Raw genomic sequence first — 16,896 nt, forward strand, 5'->3', positions numbered from 1 at the left:
CCCACGTTTCCCTCAAACCACTCACTCTATTCAATTCCAATTCTAACACATGCTCTACTACTGTTGTAAAAACTCTTGAGCCATTAACAGGTTTCCACCAATCCTATATATCTGCAAATCCTTCCACAGTGCCTTCTTGTCTACCCTGTCATATGCCTTTTCCAAATCCATATTGGCCAAAAAAAACATCTTTACCTTTTGCTTAAGGTTTCTCCAAAGATCTGGCTTACCACAAAAATCTGATCCATAAAACCCCTACCTTTCCAAAACCTATACGGCTCCTCACCAATTACTCCCTCTGTTACTCTCCTTTTCCTTTTAATTAAAATCTTCCCATAAGCCTTCCCTTATCCTTCTAAAACTAATATAATCACATCTGAAGAGATTAGCAGTATGTTTGTGAGAAGATGGATGTGTTGGCACTGAGTGACACTAAGTTGAGAGGGAGGGGTGAGTCTGAGTTTGGGAGTGTAGTTGGGAATATGTCAGGAGTGAAGAGAAGATGAGGGAGAGAAGGGGTGATTATACAAGTGAAGAAATAGGGGAGCATATGGGAGATGTGGGTCTTTGTAAGTGCATATGGGCCTGGTAGTGAGAAGAATGTAGAGGAAAGGGAAGCTTTTTGGTTAGGTTTAAATGAGTGCATAGAGGGTTTAGGGAAAATGTCAATGAAGTGGTATTGGGAGATCTCAATGCTAGGGTAAGAGAAAAACCAATTAATGGAGTGGTGGTGAAGTATGGAGTTCCACGAAAAATTTGTATGGGAGAGATGAGGGTGATGTGTCTAGAGAGTTGATCATGGCAAATAGAGTGTTTTGGAAGAAAGTCAAAAAACATAAGTACACATGGGAGAGGATGGTGGATGGAAGGGTGATAGGGCTATAATGGACTATATAGTGGTAACCAGGAGAAGAATAGGAAGAGTTTTGGATGTACATATTATAAGGGGAGAGAGTGGGGGTATATCAGATAATTTTTTGGTGGAAGGCAAGTTGAGAGTGAAGGATAGATGGAGAAAGAGGAAAAGGACAGAAAGTAGGATGGTGCTTAAAGTAAACTGCTTAAATGAGAAAGAAAAGGAGAAAGAGTACAAGAAGCTAAGAGTGGAGTGGGAGGGAGTGAAGGATAGAGTAGAACTAGGAGTGGAGGAGGAATGGGGATGTTTCAAGGAGGGAATCACAAGGTATGCAAAGATAGTGTGTGGCACAAGGAGTACAGGAGGAAATAGAAGGAAGGTTAATGAGTCATGGGATGATGAAGCAAAGAAGGTTATAGAAGAGAAGAAGCGAGCACTCACAGATTGGTTACAAAATAGGACAAAATCACATGAGTTACAAAGAAAATAGAAGAGAAGTAAAGTATTAGATAAAGGAGGCAAGGTGGAGGGCTGATGTGAAATAGGGTAAAAGTATGACAGATAATGTTTTAAAATAATAAAAAGATGTTTTGGAAGGAAATTAAGAGAGGATGGGGAGGTGATTCAAATAGAGAAGAAAAGGTAAAAGGTGCAGATGGAGAGATGGCAATGGTAGATACGGCAGTAAGAGGAAGATGGGCAGAGTATTTTATGGAGTTGCTACATGTGAAGGAGGATAGGGAGGGAAAGGTAGTTGCAGTGGGAAGTGCCAAGAAAATGACCATGATGAGTGAGGAAAATGGAGGAGAAATAAGGAAAGATAAGGTGAAAGCAGTTATCAAAATTATGAGAACAGGTAAGGCACCTGGGTTAGATGAGTGTCATGTGGAGTGTCTAAAAAAGGAAGGTACAGTGATAGTAGACTGGCTGGTGAGGTTGTTTAATGTTTGCCTAAAAGACGGTAGAGTGCTGGAGGACTGGAGGAGTGCCTATATTGTTTCACTTTACAAGGGAAAAGGGGACAAGTCTAAGTGCAGTAGTTTCAGAGGGATCAGTTTGTTGTGTAGTTGGGAAAGTTTATGGGAGGGTCTTGATTGAGATTAGGAGAGGAACAGAGGGAGTAACTGGTGAGGAACAGCGTGGGTTTAGGACAGGTAGGGGTTGTGAGATCAGATTTTTGTGTTAAAGGAGATATGTGAGAAAGCTTTAGGAAAGGGTAAGAATGTTTTTTGGGCCTTTATGGATTTGGAAAAGGCTTATGACATGGTAGATAGGAAGGAACTGTGGGAGGTATTACAGATATATGGGATAGGAGGAAGTTGTTATGAGCAGTCAAGAGTTTTACAAAAGTAGTAGAGTCTGTTAGAATTAGAAATGGAGAGAGTGAATGGTTTGAGGTAAAGGTGGGACTTCACGAGGGATGTATTATGTTGCCTTGGCTGTTCAATTTATACATAAATGGGGAGGTGCAAAAGGTACACACAAGGGTAATGGGCTGGGGATTGGCAATGGTTAAAGAAAATGGTTCTTAAACACTGTGATATCTATCATCAACTCTCTAAACACATCCACCATCAGTTCTTCACTATGATTTCTACCTGGCACTCCAAACTTCTTAATCACTACATCTATTGGTTCATCTCCTACTCTAGCACTGAGATCTCCCAATACCACTACATTGACATTCCTCCCAAAATTCTCTAAGTACTCATTTGAATCTGTCCAAAAACCTCCCTTCTCAGTTTCACCTTTATCCAAATTAACCTTGAAGATACTTCCTTTCATTCCACCACATGCCTTCCTATTTCCTCACCAGCAGAGCCACCCCTTCCCTCCCTCAACCTCTCCTCACTCCTGACACCCTCCCCACTACACTCCTAAATTCAAAATCACCCTCCCTTTCAACTTAAGTTTCATTTAAAGCCAACACATCCATCTTCCTTCTCTCATCTGTACCACACCCATGCACATTGAAAGACCCAAACCTTAGAGTTCTGGTTAAAAGAAAAATCCCAGTCCATCTTGTGCCTTGATTTTTGTAGGAATAGGGTTAAACAGCAAGATACTTAGTCCTATCTCTCTGTCCCATTTTAGCTGCCTTTTACAACCCAAGTAGGAAAACTGGTGGCAGTTTTCCTTCTTCCCCCTACCACAGGGGGACAGAGATGAAAATGGAAATATATACTCAAAGTGGTACAAGATAGTATTAAGAGGCATTTAACATAATAGAGAGATTGTCACAGAGCAATAAAGTTGTTGTTGTTGTTGTCATTCCCTAGACTGTCTGTCCGAGCAGTCCCGTCTCCCCAAGGAATGCCATAGCCGAAATTGGGTTTTCCCACAAATCCTTTATAGAGCGTATGTTGTGTTGTTTGCGTGCATGATTGTGTATAATGCAGTCTTCCATTATGTGTTGTATGGTATGGGGTGAAGTGTTACATCCTGGGCAGCTGTTCACAATGCGGTCATCCAGCCTCTTCTGGTAGCTTAGAAGTGCTGGGTGGTGACCGCATCGCAGTCTGGCCAAGTGGACTCTGTCCTTTCGTGGGAGAGAGGATTCAGAAGGGTGGATATCAGGGGGTCTGGCATGCAGCAGTGTGTTGTCTTTCAGTGTGTTAATGGAGCGGTGAGTGATATGATTATGAATATGTTTCCGGAGGCTGGTATTTGGTGGTTGTGGAGGAAGAGAAGAGAGTATCTGCGCATGATAAAGGTCTTTGGGTGTTGTTTTAATGTTTCTTGGTGTGTGTGGGTGTTCTGCTATGTAGTGTAGCGGGTGTAATGTGTTTGTGGTGGCTGCGGCAAGTGTTTGTGTGCCTCTCATGTCGAGGTGGTCCTTGACTTTGAGGACTTTTGTTTCATGGTGTAAATGGTCTGTAGGTGTTGTATTTGGTTTATCTCCTACTCTAGCACTGAGATCTCCCAATACCACTACATTGACATTCCTCCCAAAATTCTCTAAGTACTCATTTGAATCTGTCCAAAAACCTCCCTTCTCAGTTTCACCTTTATCCAAATTAACCTTGAAGATACTTCCTTTCATTCCACCACATTCCCCCAAGAGTTGGGGGCCAAACGGCAGCAACCACCCCTGGCCACCGGCTCTACGCAGGTGGCACCGATCCCCAAGAGGAGCTACGCCTACCTTGGGGAGTACCACAATCCTTTTTCCCAACAAGCAATAAAGTAGAATTGTTTCTCTATGAGTAAATATTTCCCCTAACATAGACAAAATGATGTGTGGTCCTGGTTCATAGGGGCACCCCATATAATCCCTAAAGCAATGTCTCCATTCTACTGAGCAATTTAAACTGCACAACATGCAGCCTACACCAGATGGGGTATACGACTACAAAATATAAAGTATTCATTCCTGTAGGCCATCACTAGAATCTCAGGTACATTTCCAATGCTTTTCTCAAAAATTTTATCTAACATGTTTGCTCTACACTTACAAGGTTGGAGTTTTGATTCTGCTGTTGTGCCTTTTCATGCTTGTGATCCATTGAAGACTGATAGAGGCCAATGCTATTGTTATTATGCATTACCACCAACTTGATAACACCATTGTCAATCCAGACATCAGTAGAAGAAACTTTATTTTTCATCTTAATGGGCTGAATCTTGCACACCTCATCACCAAGTGTAGCCTCTGTATTTTGAGCTACAATTTCACCTTCTCTGTAAGCAAGAACAAGAAAAAAATATATATATAATAATAACAATTGTTACCTCAAATTTCACTGACTAGAAACCAGTAATATTTTATTTGGTGTATATCTTATATTTTCATTATCAATGAAAGCACATTCATGACCAAGACCATGTACTGCAATGCTGCACTACCTACATAGTGGGAGGCGAGCAGTCTGTATTGAGCAGTCTTGAACTGATCAACATTCACTGTTGAAGGACTTATGAAATAAAAGTTAACCAAAGAACAAAAATTTACATGAAAGGTTACCTACTTTGACCTTTTCCTTGCTTTCTTCATGCGTTTAGCAACTCTAGTTTTTACTTCATCATCTGACAAAACTGAGAAAAGGTCAACAATAGAGCCTTTACCATAGCATGCCACAACTTTACCATCTGACTTGATTCCACAAACACGATCACCACGTGATCTGAGAATGCTACCCCGTGCTTCAATTTTAAGGATGCTCTGAAACAAAATGAGCAATAAAAAGCAAACATACAAACACACAGATGCACAGTGTATTTCTGGAGGAGGCACATAAAGAGGATGACATGGGAGAAAGGATGAAGAAAGCAATGTAACCTGAAGTGACCCATCCCAACCCTCCAAAATAACAAATAAAAAAACTAAGTTATGCAGTGATTTGAAATTGCTTAAGTAAACAATATTGCACATAGACTTGTAACAACAAATCTGACTGGAGTAAGGGTGGAGGAAGAGAAAATTAAATTGGTTCATGATTTTAAGATCATGCCCCTAGGGGAAGATCATAAATATTAAGTTCAAAGATCATTGGACTAAAGAAATCATGACATCACTGCAGAACTTGCCTGCAACCTAAAATGAGTGTTCTCGACGAGAGTCCCTTGGTGTACCCAAGAGAACCAAGTATACTAGAATTCGTGCAGGAAGAAAACTTTTTACAAGTTTCACTGCCCAAGACTAAAGATTAAAACTGAAGGAATAGAACTTTAAAAGTGAGAACAAAGACAGTGGTGAATATTGAAGAGAAGCATGAAATGAAAGTGGCAGGCTTAGACTCCTAAAAGGCTTTTTCCTCTTTATAAAAGGGTGGCCCCCCTACTTCATCTAATTGTATAATGTACCCATTTACATAATGTCCAATATAATTTTGTATTTATTCTAGTAGGTTGCACATTACATTTTTTCAAAACTCATACATACAGCTTCATTTTCAATTTCATCTTTCCCAGAATCAGCTTCAGTAGACAAGCGAGGCAATTTTGTTGGTGGTCCCTTGCCTTCTTCTTCATAAATCTCTGGAACCACAGGACCTACAAATAATGAGGTAATCAGACCCACAACTCTGAAAATCAGTGCCCTATATGTACCAAAATCAGAGGTCCCCAAACTTTTGAGATCATCATCCACTTCATGGAGTCCTTGATCTCCCATCAGCCCCCAGGTATATACATACATACATACATATACCAAGGCTCCTTCCCCCTTACAAGGGAGGTAGCCAAAAAGGAAAAGGCATAAAATCATTTCCACCCATTCCATCCCTGAATACACTCCACACCCCTCCACCCTCCCTCTCATCTTAGAACCTCGTGGATGACGGGTCACCCCTACACCTTGTCCACTGCCCTGGGTCAGAAGCAGTGTCGCAAGACACAGCACATCCACAGCAAGGACGCTTCATTAAATCGGCGACCCCCCCCTCTCCGTCCCCCCATTGCATAAAAGGAGAAGATGGGGAGAAATCCCTTCGGGCTGCATCAAATTTTGCTCACACATACTACCTCACCCCCCATCCCCCCACCCATTCCACCTCATGCAATCACAACATCATCCATATACAACCATTTTCCATTCACCCCTGTCTTCTGTTCTCTCCCGTCCTTCCTCAACAGACATTCCCCTCTTCCCCAAAGCCCCCTTCACCCCATCCATCCACCTCATCCTAGGACGTCCCCTCATGTTCACTCCCTCCACATCTGCCTTCCATACCTCTTTTACTAGCCTTTCTTCACTCATTCTTTCCATGTGTTCAAACCATCCTAATACTCTTTCATCAACCCTATCTCCCAGCTCCTTTTCCACCCCTGTTCTCCTCCTCACATCCTCATTTCTCACTCTATCTAGCCTAGTAACCCCCATCATACTTCTCAGACACCTCATCTCAAACACATTCAAACTCTTTCTTTCTTCTTCTCTTATGTTCCATGTTTCTGCCACATACAGTGATGTTGGCACAATCACTCCTTCATACAGTCTCCTCTTAGCATCCATTCCCAAATGTCTATTCCTCATTACACTCTTTAATCCACCATGGCATTTACTCGCTTCTCTCAATCTACATTCTACCTCCTCCTTCATTCCACATTTCCCTGCCACATTTGCACCCAAGTATCTAAAACTATCCACTTCCTCCAGTCGCTCCCCCTTAAGGGGGTACGCGACACCTGGAGGTCATTTTCTAAACTATTTAGAGTAAAGAGCTGAAACTTCTCAGGTAAATAGGTATCCATGTTGCCTACATTTTAGGTGAAACAGAATGATGTATGTACACATGTACATATGTACACATGTACGTATACCAGTAGCGACATTTAAAAGTGCACAGCACCATAATACGTGGACCAATTTGTTTTATATTTTGGCTATGATTAGTCAGTAGGCACACCTAGGGCCGGTCATTGAGTAATTGAACAATTTCCTTTATACTTTTGCATACAGGCATTTCAATTTTAATGTCCGGCAAAAATCGTGAAAAATAATTTTTTTTTGTCGTTTCCATTATTACTCCGAACTCTTTCATCCTATTCAAAATATTCGAACGACTGGCCCTAGCAGTTACTAAAAGTAATATTCCCTGTAAGTTTCATCTAAATCTGATGTAATTTAGATTTTTTATGATTAAAAAAATGTTTAAAAATATCGAACGGAGATATAGCAACTTGAAATATAAATATATCTGTACCTTGCTTATAGATTCACCAATTTGACTGATTTTTTCATGGCTTAATTCTTATTATATAATGAGTAAGTACAGTAAAAATCATCAACATATCTTAATTATAAGTACTTTAAATACTGAAAAACTAAAGTATAAGTATATCACAGTAGTGACGACACACAGACAACACCATCATATAATTTGCTTTTTTGCACCTTTGGCGGTTTCTTCATATGAAACCTCACTGCTGGGGGTCTTCAGGGTATCTAAATCATTGGAAAGAGGTTTATTTTCCAGCAGTGGGCGCCTTCTCTTTCCTCATCAGATTCCCCTCACCAATCTATGTTGGTAGGGCACCCCCTCCAGCATCATATGATGTCCCTTCTTCTCTCTTCTTCCTGTATAGCCTTGATCTTTTTCCTCTTGCTTTCTTCTTTGGATTTAATCTTCCTCTTTAAATTGTTTAGTCTAATGTTGTCCTTTACCTCTGTCACTGTCACAGAGGTGCAGGTGAGGGCAGTGGTGGAGTGAGAGGTGGTGAGGTCTTGGCTAGTCGTCTTTGACTGCTTGCCATCTTTAACTGGTGTTTTTTGTCATTGTGGATGTTCTTTTATCCTTTTTGCTACCCATGATGACTGTACTAAAGAGTAATATGTACTAGCTAAAGTAATAGATTGCAATGAGAGCTCATGAGACATGCGCACTTTTCCTTTCAGAGCTAGCCGGTAACTGAGCTTCACTCAAAGTTGGCAAAACTTCTCCCTCCACCTTCCTCCCTTCCCCTCCACCATCGTACTGGCCGTTGAAGCACTGGGCGAGCGTAAATTCAATCAAATTTCAACGTTATTCAATGCGCCTGAAGGTCCTAAATGGCATGCCTCTCTCTAGTGTGGGTTGCGCCTTTAACTCTGTCCCTTTAAACCTCACCCAAGACCTTTAAATTGCGCGCGGCTGGAAAATTATTTGTCAGGATTTATTTCTAAATGGTATACGAACATTTTGAACACAGTTTTGAAAAATGCCATATCTTGACCAAATTTACCCCCGCCCAGGTGTCGCGTACCTCCTTAACCCCTTCCATACCGTGCCGCACACGTAGGCGTCATGAGGAGCAAGTGGATTCGCGACGCTGCCATATCGGCGTCTTGATTATATTTATTGTAGTCGCCCCTGTGTTTTTACATTCTTCCAAATGTGCCCTGAATCCCATTCTCTGTGGTTTTCAAAATTCGCGGGTGAAAGAGAGAACGATTGATATAAGCGGTGACTATATTTTATGATGCGAGTATTATTACGACACGTCGTACGGCTGGCATTGGCTGCTGCCCGCGAGATTTAAGTCCGGAGTGAAGTGGTTAATGCTCACTTCCATTCTGCTGCCACTTTCACCCCTTGTACATCTCATCACCTTACTTTTACCCACACTTATCTATAGCTTTCTTCTATCACATACTCTCCCAAACTCTGTCACCAACTTCCTCAATCCCTCCTCCGATCCTGTCACATGCGCAGTGTCGTCTGCAAACAACAGCTGGCTCACCTCCCACTTTTCTCCATTTTCTTTAACCATCTCCAATCCCTGACCCACTACCCTTGCATTTACCTCTCGCACTACCCCATCTATGTATAAGTTGAACAGCCAGGGCGACATAACGCATCCTTGACGAAGTCCCACCTTTACCTCGAACCACTCACTCTCTCCATTTCCAATCCTGACACAAGCTCTACTACTCTCATAAAAACTCTTGACAGCTCCCAGAAGCTTTCCTCCTATCCCATATATCTGCATAACCTCCCACAGTGCCTTTCTGTCTACCCTATCATAAGCCTTTTCCAGATCCATAAAAGCCAAAAAAACATCCTTCCCCTTTCCTATAGCTTTCTCACATATCTGTCTTACCACAAAGATCTGATCTACACAACCTCTACCCGTCCTAAATCCACACTGTTCCTCACCAATTGCTCCTTCTGTTCCTCTCCTAATCCTCTCAATCAAGATCCTCCCATAAGCCTTCCCAACTACACTTAACAAGCTAATCCCTCTGAAACTACTACATTCACACTTGTCCCCTTTTCCCTTGTAAAGTGGAACTATACAGGCACTCCTCCAGTCCTCCAGCACTCTACCCTCTCTCCAGCAAACATTAAATAACCTCACCAGCCAGTCCACCATCACTGTACCTCCCTTTTTCAGACATTCTGCATGGCATCCATCCAGACCAGGTGCCTTACCTGCTTTCATCATCTTAACAACTGCCTTCACCTCATCCTTCCTTATTTCTCCTCCATTCTCCTCACTCATCACTCTCATTTTCTTCGCATTTCCCACTGCAGCTATCTTTCCCTCCCTATCCTCCTTCACATTTAGCATACATACATACATACATATACCTAGGCTTTTTCCCCCTTTCAAGGGAGGTAGCCAAAAAGGAAAAGGCATAAAATCATCTTATGCCTTTACTTTTTCGTTTAGGAATGTCCCCTGTGAGGCTACAAGGAGGAGGATGCCTAGTCCCAATCCCCGTCCCTTTCTTCTCGTCTCTTACGATCCAAGTGGGAATACTTGGTGGCAGTATTCTTTTCCCCCACCACAGAAAAAGAATACTCAGAGAAATGGTACAGGACAGCAACAAGGGGTTGGGGGACAGCATAACGGAGGGACAGTCGTAGTATAAAAGTGTCATCATTTCTCTATGAACAGAGTTTTCCTCTATCATAGACAAAATGATGTGTGGCTCTGGTCCGTAGGGGCACCCCATATAGACCCTAAAGTATCAACTGCATGCTACTTTTGCCACAATAACAAGCAGCCCATACCCTAAAATATTCTGCCCATTTTCCCCTTACTGCCTTCTCTTCCATTATCATCTCTCCATCTGCACCTTTCACCTTTTCTTCTCTACTTGATTCGCTTCCTCTTCCTCTCTTAATTTATTTCCAAAACATCTTTTTATTACCTTCAAAATTTTCTGTCAGGTATATACATACACACATATACCAAGGCCTTTTCCCCCTTACAAGGGAGGTAGCCAAAAAGAAATAGGCATAAAAACCATTCCCACCCATTCCATCCCTAAATACACTCCACTTCCCTCCACCCTCCCTCTTATCTTGGCACCTCCTGGACCTTGTCCACTGCCCTGGGTCTGTGGCAGTGTTGCAAGACACAGCACATCCACAGCAAGGGCGCTTCATTAAATCGGCAACCCCCCCTCTCCGTCCCCCCATGCAGAAAAGGAGAAGATGGGCTGCGTCAAATTTTTTGTCACACATACTACCTCACCCCCCATCCCCCGTCATGCATCACAACATCTCATCCCAGGTATATACAAAATAATATTAATGATTAATAATCTACCTATATCTATATACCAAAAGCTTCTTCCCCAACATAAAGGAGAGAGCCAATTCAAAGGTACACCCATTCCCACCCATTCCATTCCTACCTATCACCCTTGTTTCACACTCATCTTAGCTCCTTATGGAAGAAGTACTAATAATTTGTATCTATATACCATCACTTGTCAGGGAAGTAGCCAAGTCAAAAGCACACACCCACTCCCACCCTTTCCATTCCCATCCACCACCCTTGTTTCCTTCTCATCTTAGGTCCTCTTCATGGATGAAGGGTCATCATCCCTGTCCCTTGCCTGTCCACTGCCCTGGGGGGTCAGAAGCAATGCAGCAAGATCATAGCAAGGCCACTTCACTTAATTGGCTACCTCCCCACTACCCATCCCCTGATGCAGAAAACAGAGATGACAGAGAGAAATTCCTTTGGGCTGCATCAATTCATCATTTACACACAACCACTCCCACTCCCCCCCACCCCCTCCCTTTGTTGCTTGACAGACATAGAAATGAGAGAGGATGGGGAGAAGATCCCTCCAGGCTGCATCAAAGATCATCCACACACAGCCATTCTCCACTTACCCTTATCCCTTCCTTGTTCAACAGACATTCCCCTCTTGCTTAAAGCCCCTTCCACCCCATCCATCCATCTCATCCTTGGTCATCGCCTGAAGTTCACTCCATCCACTTCTACCTTCCACATTTCTTTTGCTACTCTATTTTTACTCATTTTTTCCATGTGTCCAAACCATCCCAATACTTTCTCATCAGCCCTATCTGCCATTTCCTTTTCCACCCCCACTCTCCTCCTCATTTCTCACTCTGTCCAACCTTGAAGTCACTATAGTACTTAACAGACACTTCATCTTGAACATACTTAAACTTCTCGTCTCTATCAAACTCCAAGTCTCTGCCCCATACAGTGTCATCAACACAATCACCCCTTCATACAATCTCCTCTGCATCTATTCCCAGAAGCCTATTTCTCATAACACTTTTCAATCCCCCAAGGCATTTACTTACTTCTCTCAATCCACATTTTACCTCCACTCCCACTCCACCATTTCCTGCCACATGTTTAAAACTACCTCTCTCCTTTAAGATTTACTTCCAACTTGCTGCATCTCATCACCTTACTTTTACCCACATTTACCTTCATCTTTCTCCTCTTGCACACCTCAAACTCCACCACTACTTTAACCCCACCTCTGACCCTGCAAACAACTGGTTCACCTCCCATTTCTCTCCATTATCATTTACAATCTCCAGTCCCTGCAATTAATAATCTATCAATATACCAAAAGCTTTCCCTCTTACAAGGGAGGTAGCCAAGTATCTACTCCCACCAATTTCACTCCCATCCACCACCCTTTCTTCCCTCTCGTCTTAGCTCCTCATGGACGATGGGTCATCCCTGTATCCCACCCACTGCCCTGGGTCAGAGGCAATGCAGCAAGACACAGTACATCTATGGCAAGGCCACTTCACTTCATTGGCTACCTCTCCTCTGTCCCCTAGTGCAGAAAAAAAGATGGAGAAATTCCTTTGGGCTGAGCCAAAACATCATTCATACATAACCATTACCTACCCATCCCCTCCCTTCCTTGTATCACAGCATCATCTATGAACTGCCCTTCCCTACTCACCCTTACCTCCTGCCTTTATCCCTTTCATGCTTAACAGATATTCCCCTCTTGCTAAAATCCCCTTTAACCCCAACAACCTATCTCATCCTCAATTGTTCCATCTTGTTCATTCCTTCTATCTCTGTCTTCCACATTTCTTTTACTAATCTTTCTTCACTCATTCTTTCCATGTGTCCAAACTATCCCAATACTCTTTCGTCAGCTCTATCTACCATCTCCTTTTCCACCCTCATTCTCTTCCTCACCTCCTCATTTCTCACTCTCACAAACCTTGTAACTCCTACCATAATTATTTTTCCTATGATTGAGGTTAAGCTTATAGGCCTATAGTTCACTGGTTTCTTTTTGTCACCCTTTATGAATATGGGAGTAACCTCCATTCTCTTGGGACATCTCTGGATATGATCGATTTTTTTTTAAATAATTTCTGGTGGAACAACAATCTCATTTTTAGTTTCCTTCATAATTCTTGGATGCCAACTGTCTGGCCCTGGTGTTTTATTTATTTTTTTCCTATACATCTTTTAATTTTTTCTTTTGTTATAACACATTTACAGTAGTAAGCTCCCCCTAGATTTATCCCAGGCTTAGGACTTCACTTTGAGGTGTTTTATCTATGAATACTGAGCTAAGATATTGTTTAAAATATCACACATTCCATCATTTGAATATGCAATTTGACCATCAGCAAATAATACTGGGCCAATGTGGGGTGTGGAGTGTATTCAGGGATGGAATGGGTGGGAATGATTTTTATGCCTTTTCCTTTTTGGCTACCTCCCTTGTAAGGGGGAAAAAAGCCTTGGTATATGTATGTATCTCTAATGTAACTATAGAATTTTTTGAGATTCTCTTTAGATTTCTCACCAATAATCATTTCATATTGTCGCTTTTTTTTTCATTGTTGATGCAACTACCTCACCTCATTCTACAATGCTCAACATTAATATTTTCTTAACACATCAGTTCTTTCCTAAGTGACTTATGGGCCCACCTGGTGGCTGCAGTTAGTTAACTTGGAGTTGTGGGTCTCCCTTGCAGGAGACTCACGAGCCAAATGATTGATTGAGATCCGTCCTCCCTGGAGTAACATTAGTGCTGCTGTGGTGTGCTCCTTCCTCTTCAATCAAAATGTCTCATAAATCACTTTCTTCTAAACAGATGAGAAGATTCTATAAGTCTTGCTTCTTTCTTTCCAGTTTTTAAAGTTTTAAGGACCAATACCTAGTAATTGCTTGTGGTACTTCAAGATGGTTGGCAGAAAATAATTTCTCTGCAGCCCATTTTCAACACCTGTCAGCTCCCTCATCCTCAACTGTAGGTATAGCCCCTCAGGGCCCCTTGGTCTCCAGACCTGGCCCAGGATTTTTTTCCCCATAAACTTCAACTATTTCACCACCCCCCCCCACCTTTTCACATGTAGAGAGCTGACAAATGGTGACTGATTCCTCCTACAACTTTTGGCCATTGACAATGAAATGGTCCCACATTGATGTAACAGACAAGAGTCCAAGGTTTCTTCCCAGAAGGATCTATGGGAGGGTCCATGGACTGTTGCCAGTCAATGAAACTTATGGCTGCAATTACTACTACTATTTAGTTCCACCCTTGACAAAAGCAAAAATATGCAAGACCATCTCACCTGAAGTTAGCTGGGAATCTACAAATTTGAGAGCCCAAACTCTCAGTTCTGCATCACTGCTTCCAGAAATCAAGCATGTGTCATTCTTTAGAAGCACAAAATCCCAAACCTGAAAAAGCAAGATCAAATGAATATTTGACATATTTAACTTTAACATTGTTACAAAAATTCAAATTACTTTTCCACAAAACTATATCTATATACCAAAAGGCTTCCCCTTCATAATCTTATAAAAGAAATAGCCAGCAAAGGCTTGCCCTCATTCTCCACCCATCCCACAACTATCCAATACCCATTTGTTTTCCTTTTTATCTTAGCTCCTTGTGGATGAAGGGCCATTGGGTTACAGCAAGGCAGCAAGCCACAACACATCCACTGCAGGGCCCAACAGCCGAAGTTGGTTTACTTCCATTGCTTTATTTACAATGAGTAAAAGGGGCCTTAGGTAAAATGGGAATGACCGTTGAGCAGAAATAGGAAGGGACAAGAGATTGTGAGGGGAGAGTGGATGTATATGGATGATAAGGTGACACAGCCCAAAGAGATTTCTACTTGTCTTCTCTAATTACTTATATATATATATATATATATATATATATACATATAAATATAAATATATGAGTTGTGCAGCAAGATATTTTCCTTAAGGCATATTGAATTATATGTGACAGCAAATTGGGCTCTGATGAGTTTTTGATGAAGATTTTCAAGTCTTCTGAAGATATCTCTGGTATGGAGAGGCAAAGAAAAAACTAAGTCACCAGTAGAAGCCATTTAATGGGTGGAATAAGATGGAGAAGTGCCCTTTCATCCCCCTTATATGCACTCGACATGTAGGCCTTTTAGAATAAAGTAAAGATATTACCTTTTCCTACAGGAGCCTGCTGCCCCTTGTCTTGTAGAACAAGGTAAAGGTATTGCCTTCTCCTACAGGAGCCTGCTGTCCCTCATACCACTTGTTCACACCGACCTCCCCACTTTGTAATATGTCTAATGACAAAGTCTCCTCCTTTTTCCACAGTAATACAATGGCACCCCCAAATATGTCTTACCCTACTTTGACGCTATTACACCAGGACCCCTCTATTGTCAAATTCTCAGGGGAGGATCCTAATTACACATCTGCTTTCCTACAGCAGTGCGAAGACAGTATCATCAACACTAATGGCATTGCAGGGTCAGATAAAATATCTTTTGTAAGGTCTCAACTTATTCCCAATTCACTAGCCTCTGAGATCATGTCAGCTTCATGTGTCAACCCTAGAGCTTTAAACTATCATTACAACACTTTCAAGACCAATTTTCTTAAGCTATTTGACAGTAACCTAATAGGTGATAATTTTCTCTGGTGCTACAGATTGGCTGACATGCTTGTTTCTTCCATGAGCACTGAGAATTTTATGCATGACCAAGCTTGAGCTAGTACAGTGGCTTCTGGCATTAGATTCTTATACATTCACACTGGACATAAAACAATGTAATCACTCTGGATAGACTCTAACTTGTTTTGGAATATCTATTCTATATCTTGTTTCTTACCCCTTCTGAATGAAGGATTGCTTCTTTTCTTACTTATCAGCCAGATTAATCTTTACTCTCATTTGCAACAAAGCTTCCTAAGAAGTTAAAAGAACTGCCTCATTGTGCCTTGCCTACCTGCAATACCTAGTCATTTACAGCAGAATACAGAGGTTCTTTCTCCAACACCTCTGTCTTTGACACCTACACAGAGTACTGCTTCATCACCTTCTCTGTCTTTGAAGCCTATGCAAAGTACTCATACACATACTTCTACCATACTTCAATGCATGTATTGTAACAAAGTAGGTCATTCTAGTGGTTACTGTTTTCCTTTGTAAGCATCATGAGGGAAAGTCTATGCATCCTCCTGTATGCAGACATTTTATTACTTGCTCTTCTAATCTTGCTCGTGACTTTTCAGCCACAATCTAGCTACTGTCATGTCCATGGACAGTGTAGCCATTCTACTGATCTGTGTTCCAAGATTTTGCAGCTTTGAGCAGACAATAGTTCAGTCCCCAAACATACTCAGTCTCATTTTCACAAGCACCCATTTCAAAATTTCATAGACTGACTAACTGTGACCAGTCCAAACTCATCCCTTTAGTAGTTGATGTCTCTTCCCCAACTCCTTACCTTTCAGTGTTATGTGGAGCAAATACTATCTATCTGTAACAGCATATACTGGGACAGAATATAGTATTATTGGTAAGAGAGCATATTCTGCTCTCAAGGATTTGTATAATGTACCAGTGTTACCTTCTTGTAGTGCTTTGCAAGCTGTACAAGGCTCTCCCTTGTCTATTCTTGGTTCTATTTGCATTCCCTTAAGGTTTTCTTCCCATGTTGAAGTATTTTATGTTAACTTTGTGGTAGTTTCTGATTTCATACTTCAGTGTGATTGTCTCTTAAGCTTTGATACTTTAGCAACCCATGCCATAGATATATCCCCTCATCGCCATATGATTACTTTTGACAACAATATCATTTCTGCAATGGCCAGGCCTGTTTCTATCCATAGCTCATCTTCTGTGCATGGTCTGACCAGGCAGTCATTTTCCAAGGGTTCAAAACTTTTATGCCCTCCTGTACTTTCTTGTGCTGTTGTAGGCAAGCATTATATTAGTCCTTCCAGTGCAGTTTGAGTCCCAGTGTGCATTTCAAGTGCTCCAATTGGTTCAGATGTTTTATCTCAACCTGACTTTGTTCATGTTAGACATCTTGCTTTAGAGGGTACTCTTTCCACTGTTCATGAGGACC

At 41.7% G+C, this 16,896-nt stretch overlaps 1 protein-coding gene across 1 annotated transcript in view; it reads right to left on the reverse strand.

The window, feature by feature from the left end:
* LOC143038870 (WD repeat-containing protein 3) overlaps window positions 1–16,896 on the reverse strand; it is a 100,427-nt gene that overhangs the window by 56,230 nt on the left and 27,301 nt on the right. Inside the window, exons 6-9 of the mRNA XM_076208522.1 lie at window positions 14,116–14,224; window positions 5,739–5,848; window positions 4,825–5,018; window positions 4,312–4,537 (exon numbers count right to left, since the gene is read on the reverse strand). Coding sequence (XP_076064637.1) covers window positions 4,312–4,537; window positions 4,825–5,018; window positions 5,739–5,848; window positions 14,116–14,224 — 639 coding nt within the window. The remainder of the gene's footprint in view (window positions 1–4,311; window positions 4,538–4,824; window positions 5,019–5,738; window positions 5,849–14,115; window positions 14,225–16,896) is intronic.

This window comes from Oratosquilla oratoria, chromosome 25 (assembly GCF_046742065.1).
Source record: "Oratosquilla oratoria isolate Oo_2021 chromosome 25, ASM4674206v1, whole genome shotgun sequence".
Classification (NCBI taxonomy): domain Eukaryota; kingdom Metazoa; phylum Arthropoda; class Malacostraca; order Stomatopoda; family Squillidae; genus Oratosquilla; species Oratosquilla oratoria.